General features: G+C 36.4%; 1 protein-coding gene across 2 annotated transcripts in view; it reads right to left on the bottom strand.

Moving 5' to 3' along the window:
• Positions 1-15,522, bottom strand: part of NAB1 (NGFI-A binding protein 1) — a 42,468-nt gene that overhangs the window by 9,130 nt on the left and 17,816 nt on the right. For both annotated transcript variants that reach the window (XM_019740737.3, XM_019740735.3), the window contains exons 3-4: positions 13,563-13,696; positions 10,915-10,966 (exon numbers count right to left, since the gene is read on the bottom strand). In XM_019740737.3, coding sequence (XP_019596296.2) covers positions 10,915-10,966; positions 13,563-13,696 — 186 coding nt within the window. The remainder of the gene's footprint in view (positions 1-10,914; positions 10,967-13,562; positions 13,697-15,522) is intronic.

The following is a 15,522-nucleotide window of genomic DNA, read 5'->3' as shown; positions in this document are numbered from 1 at the left end:
CACCAAAAATACTTCCATGGATATAGCATTTCACATAGTTTAGATTATCCAATACAATAGATTCCAAAAAGTAGAATTACTACAGAGATGAACATTTTTATGTCTTTCACATTCTTTTCCCAAGGGCCTTTACTGGTTTGTCATACCATAAGCAATATATGACAGTTTTCCTGGCCAGCATTGAGTGTTGCTATTTTCTTAATTTTTGCCAATTTATATTTTTGTTTTGATATTCAAAATAAAAAAAATTTTATATACTGTAGTTGTATATAATTATATTTTATTTTGTGATTTCTTCTATTGCTATGAAGTTTAGAAAGGCATTCTGCTTTAGAGATTTGATAAATATTCAAATCTACCCTCTAGTTATTCTAAGCCTTTATTTTGTTGTTTGTTTTATTTTTTTAAATTTAACTCTCTAACCCATCTGGAATTTATTTTGTTATAATGTAATGTGGGAAAGATCTAAAGTAAATTTTCTTTAAGGTGCTACCCAATAACCTCAACCTGAATTTCTGTAGAATCCTTCCAAGTCGACTTGTGATTTCTCCTTTGCCATTTCATATGACAGGCAACGGGGCTTTGGAATTAGAAAGACCTAGACGTAAGTTCCAATTCCATACTTACTGGCTGCATGACACAGGATGAGTAACTTACTCTTCCAGAACTTTAGTTTCCTCATGAAAAATAAGGATGATAGAACCCATCTGTTAGGGTTCCTGTGAGGACCAACTGACATAAACTAAATGAGATATTGCCTTCAGCATGTAAAAACTGCTCATTAAGTATATAAATACAAACTAAATTCTTATATTAAGTAGAGCCCATTTGGGGCACTCTGTTCCTGAACAACAAACACTTCAACTTGAATTGTTTCCGGTTTATACTTTATATACATTGTAGTGCCAATCCACCTACTATTTTCTTCAAGTTTTTTTTTTTTTAACATTTATTGCTGCACATGAAATTTATAACTACAAAACATCGTGATAGCATGGTTTTAGTAACTTTACTGAAAACTACTAAAGGATTCCTCACAGAAATTGTCGTTAACCTCCAAAACATTTCTCCCTTGTTTGATAAGCTATATATTTGTAGCAAAGGGTGAATCATTAAAAACCAAAATTTCTACAATAAAAACAGAAAAAGATGTAATAACAACAAAATATTTTATCTTCTTTGCTATATGAGATACTGGTTCAAAATTTTTTCCCCATCAGGGTCTTTTCAAAAATTATTTCCCCACGACAGATCTCATGTTTTCAAATATTTTACCTACCAAATTTCCTAAGAAATAATTACTTTCCTATTTTTAAAATTCAAAGTCATGAAATGAAACAGAGACAAGAGCAAATAAATGTGACATCCTGAGACAGTCCTATGTAGCTTTATAGTGGGTTAATATATAATCAGTATTTTTAAGTATTGAAAATAGCCACCTTCCTAGGCTGCTGCATGTGATCAAGGACACTTAGCTTAGAGGAGTGTATGAATAGCATCATTAACTGAGCTCGAATTAACGTCATAAAGTGTATACAGTCTAAATCTAAATGAAAAGTGCACTTTTTCTTAGTCATTCAATTTTTCTAAGAACTTATTTAGACCTAAAAATCCAACTCTCTCTTTTGCAAACTCTCCTTTAAGTTCTACAGTTCAATGAGGTAAGTTAGTAGAAGGCTTAGAAAACAACAATAAAAGCAGCTATCATTTTTTCAAGTGCCTGCAATCTACCAGTTCCTGAATATGTTCTATACATTATATATATTATCTCATTTAGTCCCCACCGCAAAACCACTGGGTTTCCCTCATTTTATAGCTACAGACACGGGCTCCAAAGCCTGTTCCAACCATACATTCCTAGAGTTACCACCCTTTATGACACTCACAACAGTAAATAGAGGCATTTCTCTTACAGCTCTGTTTTTCATAAGCTTAATTGGTTTAACTCTGATTTGCACTGAGTTAAAAATCCAATTCTACTACTTGTTTGCTGTGATACTGGACAGATTATTTCGTCTGTGTCTGTTTCCCCATCTATAAAATGGGGATAACAACAGTGCTCAGCTAACTTTAGAACTATTTTAAGGAAACCAAAAATTCATGAAAAACATTTAGCACAATGCTTTGGCATGTAGAATACTGATTTTTATTAACTTCCCTCCCAAAACCACCAAATTTATTCAGAGTAAAATAGATAGCATGCTATAAGTGACTTACTATATCTCTATGATACTGGGGGAATAAATTTTAGGGATATTTACTTACAGACATCTTAAAGAATGAGCTGGAACTAGGCATTTAACACTAAAACCAGCGAGAGAATACGGACTATATTGATGAGGAACAATAGAAAACTGGACACATGTTAATTCATTCAACAAAAATACCTTGTTTACCCAACAGATTCTACACTCTGTACTCAAGGCTGGAGATACAGTGACTCCTGCCCTGTTGACAGACACAGTCTAGAGAAGAAAACAGACAGAGACCCAGAGCACAGCAGAGGACACTGCAGGGAAGACGAGAGGCTGTGATGTCTAGGCTGAGACTTGAAAGAAGAGAGTTCTCTAGGGTAAGAGAGCAGCTTACATAGGGGGCTGGAGGCAAAAAGAACAGGAGACACTCGAGAAGCTGGCAAATAATTAATACAGGTAACACAGGGAATCCACTGAGAAAGACGGAGCGCTGACAAGAAACTGGAGGTGCAGGGCCAAGTTTGAGGCCTTGTAAGCCACGTTAAAAATTTTAGATTCTATCTTAAATGCAAAGTGAAGACTTTAAAGGTCTCAAGGAAGAGACTAATCAGATCTGCATTTTACAAAGTTCAATCTGAATGCGACGGGGACAACGGATTGGAGGAGGGGTGGTCTCAAGGACAGAGGTGGGGTCAGAGGGCTATGACAAAGACAGAGAATAGTGGCATAGCCTGCGACAGCGACAGATGCGACAGAGAAATACATGAATTCCTGACATACGGCTTTTGTAACCAGGAGTTCGGTGGTACCATTCACTAGAATAAGGAACGCAGGACCGGGAAGAAAGCTTGGGGAGGGAGCATAAAGTTGATGCCCTCAGTTGGGGCCATGTTGAGCCTGATCTCCTGGTGAGACCTCCATGTACATAAGCTCCGTAGGCAGACGCAGAATTGTGTGCTTGGGGCAAGGTTAGGGATGGAAAGCCCACAGGAGAGTTTCAGCACCTCAACAAGCCCTGAGTGGGGTGCGCCCAGGCCAGAACCTCAGCTGTCGCAGTACCGCCTTCACAGAACTCACAGGAGGAGAAAGCAGTGACCTAGTCTTCTTGTGTTATGAACGAGACGTGGGAGCTCAGGCAAGAACGTTAACCTCATTATTTCCAGGGTTCCCAATTTTTCAATGGAGACTAAACCATCTGCTTTATCTGCCCAGTGGAGATCTGTGGGGAGTAAATGAAGTAATGCAAATGGTAAACCTTGGAAAAGTACACATTGCTATAAAATACGTGGTAACACCACTGTTAGGATTCTTCAACCATGAGAATATGGGAAAGCTGGAAGTGGGAATTTCAAATTCTACATGTGCAAGTTTTTTGGAAAATGGATACTGTTCGCTTATTAATAAAGAAAAATATAGGCACACAATAAGCAATAAATAACAGTATCCAAGTAATCAGTGGTCTCTGCCACTGAACACATCAGTCGTCCTGCTTTTCTCCCAGTCTTTGACAGCTCATTGTGGATGGGAAAACTACAGGGTTGACTAGCTATCACTTCATGACACATAAAGTAGATTTTAGGTACTCAAAATATATGACTTAGAAATAAAAGTGAGAACATTCCCAAGAAACTGGTCTCTTTCACATTATGTTTGGTGCAGGACTTTCGTTAAGTCGCTCAATCTTTTCCCCCAGGAACCAGCTGTATGGTGCTATGAGCAACTTATCTTTATGTCACATTCTTGGCTGCTGCCATCAATCACAGCCTTCCCTTACTGGTGAAACTGAGCGCTGAGAAAATAAAAGATACAGGGTGGGATGCTGTTCGGGACCTAATTACTCTCACCCCATTGGTCTTCATCCCCATCCCTCCTCAACGATCCCACCAAATACTAGCACGGTGCTTTAAAGCCACCGCTGAGCTGTCTGTAAAATGACTTGTTCCAGCAGATGTTCTCAGCCTCACATGTGCATTTTCCTTTTTTCTACTCACACTTTCTATATGAATAGCAGATTGTAATGCTTCTGTTTTTCTGATCCAGAGGGGAAGAGTCTACATCAAATTAGCCCAGCTTTCTTTTCAACAAGCTTAGTAACAGCGTAGGTGGATAGTCTGACCTTCTTCCCTCCCCCTTCCTCACTCTCCCACCCCTGCCTCCACCCCACTGGAACTGTCAGCAGATGTTTCCTCTTTCTTCTTCAAGCCCCAATTCTCTGACTTTCTGGTCTCTATTAACAAACTTCATTTCTTTCATCCAGTTATCTCTGATTGCTCTGCACTCCCAGCCCACACAGGATCAAGAATGCTGTCACCTCCCATCTCTCTGCCTCGTCCCCAGCAATTTCAGTGAACGAAGAAAACTTACAGATAAAAGGTGAAGAGTAACAGCCCATTTAGTCAGCTACCATCACCAGTCCTGAGACTGGTTGTTTTACATATATTTCCTCTCCTTCTAAGATATTACTTGTAACACTGGAGGTAATGACAGGGTTTGTTCATGAAACATGGTATGTTCTTAATGAAAAAGGCTATCAACAGAATCCAGTTTTAACTAATGTTTCAAAAAAATGAGGGCAAGACAACAGTACCAGAGCCTTTGGCTGTTGATTTGTCTAGATCTCCTTTAACTAGTTGTCATCTTAAATACTTCCTGTCATAGGTACAATATAAATAAATCAAACTAATTTTTCTTGATTTACTGTTTATCTTTCCAATACACTGTTTTTCCTCATTCAAAACAATTAGTACCGTGTGTCCCCGAAAATAAGACCTAGCTGAACAATCAGCTCTAATGTGTCTTTTGGAGCAAAAAAGACATATAATATAATACCCGGTCTTATTTTACTGTAAGACTGGGTATAATATAATATAATGTAATGCAAAATAATGTAATATAATATAATACAATATCAGGTCTTATATTAATTTTTGCTCCAAAAGACACATTAGAGCTGATTGTCCGTCTACGTCTTATTTTCAGGGAAACACAGTATGTTAAATGGTAATGTCTTAAACACCATTTGTAATTTATAGTGTTAAGTCTTCTACTCAAAACTTGTCATTGTTCAAGGATAAGCTTCCTTGAATTAGAAAATGGTAACTGCCATTCTTGCCCCCTTCTTCAAAGACTACCAGTCCTGTGAGCACTTCGTGCTTCATACCATACTAGTAGGAGGAAAAGTATAATCCCAGAAGTGTGTTTCACACCTCAGGCGCTTTGTGAATGTCCATTAGCACCCAGGAAGGTAGTATGGTTTTGAAGTTTAGTAGTCAGACCTGGCTTTGAAGCCCTGGCTCTGTCACTAGATAGCAATGTGGCAATTTAGGGAAGTTCTAAGCCTTTCTGCGCCTCTCCTTGGCTATAGAATGAAAATCAAAAAGTCTCCATACAGAGTACACAAGGTTTGTGATAGTATCAAATGCCTAGCAGAAACAGGCACACAACAGATTCCCTGAAAAGTAATTATTTCTGCAATGGCCCTAGAGCTAGATTTGGGGTCTCTGACGAAAAGGAAAAGAATAAACATAATCCATGTTCACTTTAGCTGAAAGTGTATTCACACACAGGGCTGTAATCCCAAGTGGACAAGCTGTTTATCTAGCCCAGGCAAAAGAAGTACTCCCAAACCTCGATTACTAATATAGAGGGTTGAAGAGGTCCTTTCCCTAGAGGTTTCCATTCCTTAGGGTTATCCTAAGGTCTCCTCAAGCTAGCCGGCTTTTTTCTCTGTGTCTATCTCATATATTTTAGCAATTGTAGAAATGAAGTTCAAAAATCTCTGTTTTTAAATGTCTAACATGCCCTGTACAAAGGAGCAGTATTTTAGGACAATAGATGACCCTGGGTACTTATATAACATGTATACTGATATTAAACAACACCAACAAAAACAATCAAATAAATAGCTAACTATCCTTAAGGGGGAACAACCTACTACATAATAAGAAAAATCAGACAAGAATTTTTAAACTTCATTCCACGCAACCCTTCATAAAGAGATCAGGAAAACACAGCATTTAGCAACAAGAAAACATCTTATTGAGCTTGAACAAAGCACTAGTTTTATTGGTGTACTGCAATGTAGTGGTAACGGCATGCAGGAAAATGGTTTTCTTTACCTTACATGTGTATTCTGATGTCAGTTCTATTTTTTCTACTGGACATTACATTTTTTTTCGTTCACTGTAAAAACTATCTTTTTAAGATGAAGAAAGTCATCAACTTGGTATGTGTGTTCATTTGTCATTGGCAAAGATTTTGGAAAAAATAAAGATAAAAAGGAAAATAAAAAATTATCTTATTAATTTGGGCCTAGTAATTAGGAATCTGTTATACTTCACAACAGGCTTATCTTTTTCAATACAGAATTAGTAAGCTAAGAATCACAATAGAAATATTCAAGTGAAATAAGAGAAACAAGCACGCTCAAAGAATTCTAAACTCTTTCTTATGAAGTCCTTTGTGTCAGTCACATATTCTGGACAAACTGGTCTCATTGTTCTCTAAACATGCAGAGCATTTTCCTACGTCCATGTGTATGCCCCTGCTAGTCTATCTTTGTAATGCCCCTCCACCCTCCACCCCTACATGCCCCTACCTTCTGAAATCCTATCTTTTAAAACCCAGGGCAGATGATATCTCAATAGAGCCTCCTTAATCTCTTCCCATGCCAGAAATTGTCCCCCTCCCCAGTAGCCACATAGAAGGTACATAGAAACCAGCACTAATACATGGTGACAGTCTTACAGGAGCAGTAGGAACCCTACACGGCCACTACTACCTACCTCAGCATCAGCTTCCAGAACCAAATAAACAGATAGCTCTAGCATCTCGAATGTGACTCAGAGTACCCCACAAGAGAACTGGGACAGGTAGTCATGCCAACACTGTATATTTTGCAAAGAATTACACTACGTGTGTGTGTATGTATACCCACACACACACACATACACACATTTTGAAGAGATATTAATGCCTGGCAACACATGAGTGCTTCAAAAAAACTAAGTAAAACAAAATTAAAAACAAACCAACAACAAAAGAAAAGTAAAGCTACTGTCCTAAATTCAAAGCTAAAGTTCCTATTTATTTCTGGGAAACAAAATCAAGAGTTTACTGCCTATAAGAGCATTTAAAGGCGCTTAGGGTTAATTAGTCACTTGTTTTATTTATGAAGGATTAGAAATGTTATTCACAGAAAAAGGAAACACCTTTTCTTAATTCTAAATTCAGAACAGTTCAAATGGCTTTGTGAACGCTAGTAATAAACAAAAAACTAACCATATAGAACTACAATTCAATTATCTCTAGTGAACTATATTTAAAAGAATAGAAGAGTCACATCTAATGCTGTAACTCAACACTCAGAGCTACTAAAAAGAAACTCAAAACACTGTAACTAGATATAAGAAACAATTTGCTTACATTTCATATCAGGGCCATTGAGAGCTCCAGAAAGACAGCAATACAGCTTAATAAGAAAAACTATAGCTTATACAGTCCATAAGATTCATAATGTCAAACGTCAATTTTCGTCAATGTTCGTTAGTGATCTCTGAAGCTAGACGAAAAGGAAAGTAAGGCTTAAATGTGAGAGCAGCCTGAATTATACATGGAGAGCCTAGTGGGGGAGGGAGGGGGGAGAGGGGGAGAAGGGGAGAGGGGAGAGGGGGAGAGGGAGAGAGGGAGAGAGGGAGGGGGAGGAGGGAGGGAGACCGAGAGGGAGAGGGGAGGAGAGGGGGAGAGAGAGGGGGAGAGAGAGAGGGAGAGAGGGTGAGGGTGAGGGTGAGGATGAGGGAGGAAGGGAGAAGGGGAGAGGGGGAGTGTGTGTGTGTGTGTGTGTGTGTGTGTGTGGGGGAGAGAGAGAGAGAGAGAGAGAGAGAGAGAGACACACACACACACACACACACACACACACACACACACACACACACGTAATTCCTAGCCTGGCAGCCGACTACTTTTCCTGGCCACTGGGTAGGTTTTGTGCCTTCTTCCCTATAACTCCTCTGATGGCACACGCCTTCTTAGCAGTTTCTGTACCCGCCTTCCCTTTCAGTAGCAGAGTCACTAACAGCTAAATCCACAAGGTCCCTCTCTTGTTATCTTGGGGTGCAACAGTATAAGACGACTTCACTATTTAGATCATCTTTCTTTCAGTGGCCTTTTAGATAATTTCAACAACATTTTTCAGTGGTGTGAGGCTAACATTACTGCAGAGCTAACAGTGAGGTAGATTGCAAAATATAAGCACACATTTTTTTAAGTGTGCCCTTTTTTGGACAACATTCTTTTCTTTCAGAACCACTGCTTTAGGCTAAAGATTTTATAAGTCGAAGATACTTATCCACAGCTATTCATTATTTCATCTAACAGATTTTATTAAGTGCCTATTAAGTACAAAGTACTATTATAAAGTCAGTATAAAGTAGTAGATACGCAGATAAGAGCTCTATTCTAATTTAATGGGGCAGACTAATAATAAATTAAAAACAAATATACAATCGTTTCAGATACTGGTAAGTGCTAGGAAAACAAACCAAATAAACCAGGAGAACGAGCCTACGTGTGACTGTGGACTTTAGAAAGGGGACAGGAAGTCAGCGGAATCTCTAAAGCCATGTGAAGATCTAGAGAACTAGGTAGGGGGAACAGTGAGGCTAAGGCACAAATGAGTTTGGCATGTTCCAGGAACAGAAAATTGATCCGTGTAGCCGGGACATAGTGAGAATGGGGAAGTGTGTAGCACACGAGGTCAGAGATGCAAGCCAGAGTCAGACCTCGTAGGGTCTCAGATGCCTCAGGAAAAAGCATAGGTTTTATTCTAGGTATAGTAGAAGGCCACTGGAAAATTTTAGCAAGAAAGGGATTTATGTTTTTAAAAGATAACTATGGCTTTGGTATAAATGAAAGACTATTCCGTACAAACAAATGTTTAGTAAAACTAATTTCATGATGGAAATTTAGAGTAGTCAAACATAGCTCATTTGCTTTAACTTGAAATTAAATAACAGATGGCTAAGAGAGTACTGACCCCTTTACCCAAGAAAAAAAGGAAGATGCCACCTAACTTCAGATTTATACTATGCTGCAGACTGGCCTCTAAAAAAGTACAGTAGTCCCCATTTTCACGGAGAATACGGTCCAAGATCACCAGTGGATGCCTGAAATTGCAGATAGTACCGAACCCTATTTATGTTTTTTTCCTATATATACATACCTATGATAAAGTTTAATTTATAAATTAGGCATAGTACGAGATTAATAATAACTAATAATAAAATAGAACATTTGCGCAATATATTGTAATAAACGTTAGGTGAATGTGGTCTCTTTCCCTCCAGTAATTTTTATATTTTTCTGCTCAAACCATTCCTGAATCTGTGTAACCATTCCTTACTTGCAGTAAACGGCTTAGTGTCACTCGTTTCAGGAGTTCCCTTGCTGAAGTCTTCGTATAGATAGGCTCAATGCTTTCTGGTCCAAACACACTGCTGTCAACTGAACACGTTTTCTGTTCATGTCTTCCACCCACAAATTTAGTGTCTTTTCCATCTTAAGCACTTATCACGCACCATGGCCACATAACTTGCAATTTAAGGTATGACAGCAAATTTAGCACAAATTTATTTTTCCTTCCTCACAATTTCAAGGATAGAAGAATAGTTCTTACTTTCCATGTCTGCTTCAGCATATGATTTTTTTCTTTATTAAGTCGAGAACTTTTGCATTTTCATTTAAAGGAAGCACTTTACAGCTTCTCTTTGTCATACCGGAATGGAATTGCCAGCATCACCACCCTGGGGCTTTGGGTCCATTACTAAGTAAAGAAGGGCTACTTGAACACAAGCACTGTGGTACTGTGACAATCTGATAACTAAGACGGCTGCTACAGGTCTAATGGGCAGGCAGTGTACACAGCACGGATACACTGGACAAAGGCAGGTTTCACATACCCGGCGGGACAAAGCGGATGGTACAAGGTTTCATAATGCTACTCAGAACGGCGTGCAATTTAAAACTTATGAATTGTGTATTTCTGGATTTTTCCATTTAATATTTTCCAACTGTAGTTGACTATGGGAAACTGAGACCGCAGGTAACTGAAACTGTGGAAAGCGAAACTGCAGGTAAGGGGGGAACTTACTATATTCAATCCAAATTAAGGAACAGTACCGTAGTTTTGAAACCACTCTATAGTTCTGAGAGCCCTATAAAAAGCACATTTTGCTCTCTAACTCTCACCTTTCCACTGGTGGGTCTAAAATCAGAAGGGCAGACTTAATCATGGACCTCTAAAAGAGGCTTTAATTATAGTAAAATCTCTGTAATTTGCATCTACGAAGTTGTATTTCTCTCAGTTAATATAAAGAAATTAAACCTTAGCTCCTCTAAATGTATTTGATAAGATGAATAATGATGTAAATAAGATTATAAAAGGAACAGTTTAACCAGTAGTTTTAAATCTGTAAAAAACATATTTATAAAGCAACCTTTGAGAAATTGACTGGATAGCAACTTCATCGTTTCCTTCTAAGAACTTCCTTAGTGTCCTAGTTCAAATTACTGTATACTACAAAGCAACAAACTTCTGTATTATTTTTAAGATTCTACAATTGACATTTTTCACTAGTTTATGGGACCATCACCCCCCCTTTTTTTAGTTTCAACTATTACAGCAACCGTCATCAGCATAAGCAAATATAATACATAATCATACCTCCACTTTAATTCTCTTTGGAGATAATTCATCTCTTTCTCCACATTTTGACCTAAGGGAAATGGGAAATAGAGAAAAACTTCAGAAGGTAACACATTTTATTCTAAAGTCATCTCAATCTATAAACTTCCACCAAAACATATAATCCTGACCCTGACACCAGAAATAAGGCATTCATTAACAAAACTGAAATAATGAAAAAGGGACTTTTCATCATTTCTAAATTAACATTAGAAAAACATGCAAACACAATTACATTATACATTTTAAAAGACCACTACCTAAAATTTCCCACATAGAAAGTACTCAGTAAGTATGGAATGATCGTCACATAATAAAAATGGAAAAAAAAACAAAATCAAGGATTGTATTCCATGATATCCCTTTATGGTGTAATAGAAACAATTTAGGACAAAAATGCCACTTAAGATGAATGCTTGAAGGTACATGAGACTTAGATGCATTTTATCGATCTACTGAAACTACAGATGCATTTTCTCTTGACCTAGAGATCCCTCGGCTGGGAATCTATCCCACAGAGGTACCTACACATACATGAATTACTACTGCCAGTTAAACTACGACAAGCCATCAATTGTAAGTTACACCTTCATATAAAAATGTTAAAACACAAAAAAAGTATATCTCAGAATCAACAAAATAAGAGATGTATGATGTTATTTATTGTGGTATTATTTAAAATGACAAAAGACTAGAAACATCTCAAGTATCCATTAATAGGGGACTGGTTAAAAGAATCATGGTCTATCAATGCAATACTATGCTGCTGTAAAAAATAATGAGGAAGATGTATACGTAAATATAGTGAGATCTCCAAGACAGTTAAAAGCAAAATATACAATAATAATGCCACATGTTATTTTTTTAACGGTAAAGTGATAAACTATATTTATATTTCTTTGCAAGTGCGTAATAAACAAACACTGCAGGATGAAAAAAGAAACTAATAAAGCTACCTACACTAGGAGAGAAATGGTAAAACAAGACAGGAATGGGAGTAAAACATTTCTGTATTACCTATTTACAGTTTTATCTCCTGAATTATGTGCAAGTGTTACATATTTTAAAATATATTTAACTTAGAAAGAAATATAAATCTAAATACTACAAGAAACAGCTAAAAATTGTTGAAAGTAGTTGCCTCTAGGGTATGGTATTAAAAAGGGGAAGGGGTGGAGCGGGGGAACTGCTGAGTTTCATTATAAGCCTTGTGTACTGTTTGACTTCTTAAATCATGTACATGTATTACTTTGATTAAAGAAAATTAGTTAAAGAAAGCACTCAGAAGGAAAATCGTGTATAATACAGTGAAGAAGATGAAAAATCACTAAATCAGCTCTTGATTACCCAACTCTAAAAAAGTCTCGTAAATGATCCTGTAATATTGCTGTATAATCTGACCTGTTCATTTAGTCTGCAAAGTTTCACGTGTCAGTTTGTAAATACCTACCGTGTTTCCCCAAAAATAAGACCTAGCCGGACAATCAGCTCTAATACGTCTTTTGGAGCAAAAATTAATATAAGACCTGGTCTTATTTTACTATAATATGAGACTGGGTCTTACATAATATAATATAAGATAGTAAGATAAGACCGGGTCTTATATTAATTTTTGTTCCAAAAGATGCATTAGAGCTGATTTGATTGTCCGGCTAGGTCTTATTTTCGGGGAAACACGGTATACGGGCTCTTCAGGTAGAAGAAAATGAAGCTTCTATGAGTTAGGAAAAATAGTGATGACAGCAAATGCCTGTAAGGGTTGTTTTCAAACTTGAATATGCACAAGAACCATCTGAGATGCCTGTGAAAGTTTGAATTCCAAGGTTCCATCTCCAGAGACTGTGATTTATTAGAGCTGGGGAGGGTGCTCAGGATGTGACTTTTCAACACATGCTCAGTTATTCTAATGCGAGTGGTCATGTGCATCTACTCAGAGAAGGAGGCATGCATAAGTGATGGTGCACTGGAAATCAGGGTCCATGTGCAACCAAGTGAACAAAATCAGAATGGTCCTATACTTATAGACAAGGCTTAAAGTTCAAGGGAGGAGATGATGAAGAATAATATCGTTGTGTTTACATTAATTTTAAAACCATCGTGTTTTTCAACATTAAGGTTTTTTTTATTTCAAACACATGTTCCATATTCCACTTGCTAATAATAAAAGGATCTTCCAAATTTCCCTTAAATACTGGTCAATGGAATCTTTTTATCTATTCAGCTAATCTCATTAGATTGCAGACACCTTGCAAAAGGAAATAATTTGCTTCCTCAGAGTTCAAGTTCATGCAGTTAGTGGTACACAAATAATCTATATATGCTGACTAACTAAATCCTATCATCACACTCAAAACCAAAGCATCTGCGTAAGAGAATGTCTAAAACCACTACCAAACACTGCTATAGTGCTAGGGAACTATCTTTCAAAAAAAAGACAAAAGAGAATTAAACAAAACAACAAAAACTACTTTAGCAATAATGTTTTGAAAAGTCACTTCACTGTTTAATTATATAGAACTATAATAACACTACTTTTCCAGAAATGCTTATATATTATCAATGGATGGTATTTCAAGTCTACTTCTATCAAACAATGCAAAAATACTGCCAATTAGTTAAACACTTACTTGGTGGTTCTGTAAGTATATTTATAGGTGACTTCTCGAGAAATCTGCCTAGCCAGGGCAAAAAGTTCATCTCTTCTTGTCAGCAGGGCATTATCCTTCACACAGAGCTGAGCAGCCGCTTCATTAACAGTAAGCTGCATACCCAAAATAAAGTTTTAAAAATTATAAACACTTTAATTTCATCAGAATATAAAATGTTTCACTTAAGAATAGAGAAATGTCACATCATTATATAATGAAATCATAATTTATAAAAATCAGGATGGTTTTTATTCCTAATTAGTCCTAATGCCTAATTTTAAAAGAAAATAGTCACCTACCGTCTCTCAGAACTCAAATTAATCAAAATAGTCATCTTAATATTATTTATTCAGATGCTTTATTTATTTTTGTTTAGGTATGAGATTATGGAAAATAATCAAAATTAAAGTAAAAAGTAAAAAATGTTCTATATCTCATTTTTCTTATGAAAAACCAAGGGATTTGACTATATCATATGTTGATAATATTTCCCTAACTAAAAGTGAGTATACATGGTCTAACAGGTTTTTTTTATTTTTTTTTATTTTTTATGTGAACTAACATGAAATGACTGCAGGAATAAAAATTAAATGACTTTAGTTAAATATTTATCAAATCACTTAGTAAAAACAGAGTTATCACAAATAATTCTAGAAAATCTGGGCTATAATAAAAAACCAAGGTCTTGAATCTCTAAAAGTCACCTAATTCTACTCTTTAGAGTGTTACTGTCAATATAGAGTTCCTCGTTGACCAAACGCCCTGTACTAAAATTTAAAATAGCAAATGTTATCCTAAACTTAAAACCTTTAATTGTTCAATAAACTAGAAAATCTTTTTTTTCCCCACATAATTTTGTCAATTTAAATACACGTACATGTAGGAAATTGCCAAGAAGTATATCAGACTTTTATAAAATGCAAGAAACACACTCATTCCAAGGCATGATTGATGGCAAAAAGAGAATGGGATCTGATGGCAGACAGATCTGAATGAGTCTTGCTCCATCATTTACCAGCTATATGACTTTGGCTTGTAAAAACTCAAAGCATCAGTTTTCTCAGGGCCAAAATGGGATAATATCACTACCTCAAAGGACTCTATAAGAAGTAAATGAGGAGAGGAGACACACATGGCACGAAATGGTTAGTGTTAGTTCTTGTTTTCCTTTTATAAGAAATCAGGCATTTACTCTTTCTCCCTACTTTGGCATCCCACTTTATTCACCATAACTTTTTTTTAACTAAATTTTTTTTTATACAGAGAAGCAAAAGAAGACAATAAATAAAGCATGCAATCTTTGCATCTAGAATGACTATTAATATTTTTATATTATTCCAATATCTCTGTGTATATATAAACATAATATACATGTGAATACAGATTTGTATCTCCTTTTTTTCACTTATGTATGCTGTATCCTTTACTTTTATCACGTATTAAGGCAGAGAACTGGCTTGTTTACATCAGCATCTAACATGGATTGCTCTATAAATATCTAAGAAAACCTAGGGGTAGTTTAATGTCCAGAGTGAGATTGATTTAAATACTAATTGACAACATTTCAGAAGTACCAGCTTATGCACAACCACAAAAAATAACTTTTCAACATAAACTGAAAACAATGTTCTAGTATTCCTTCCATCATCCTACCAGAAACCAAGAAAAACAATATAACACATTCTTTGTTATTGAATTCAGGCTCCAACAGACCAAAAAAGTAGACTCAACTTTCCATGACCTCAGGGAGCCTGCTGATAGAAAAATTGAGACTGGAGAAATAACTATAGCTCATCCCAAGATGTAGAAGCCAACTGATCAAGGTTCCCAATCAAAAATGTATTGTCTGTCAGTGTTTCTAGATTTCATGCTCCCAGTCACTAACAATTAAATCAATAACTATTATGATATCTTTATAAAAGAAAACTGATACAAATAC

Source organism: Rhinolophus sinicus, chromosome 17 (assembly GCF_057876585.1).
Source record: "Rhinolophus sinicus isolate RSI-liver-muscle chromosome 17, RSI-T2T, whole genome shotgun sequence".
In the NCBI taxonomy this organism is placed as follows: domain Eukaryota; kingdom Metazoa; phylum Chordata; class Mammalia; order Chiroptera; family Rhinolophidae; genus Rhinolophus; species Rhinolophus sinicus.
This window is presented reverse-complemented; position numbering and strand designations above follow the sequence as displayed.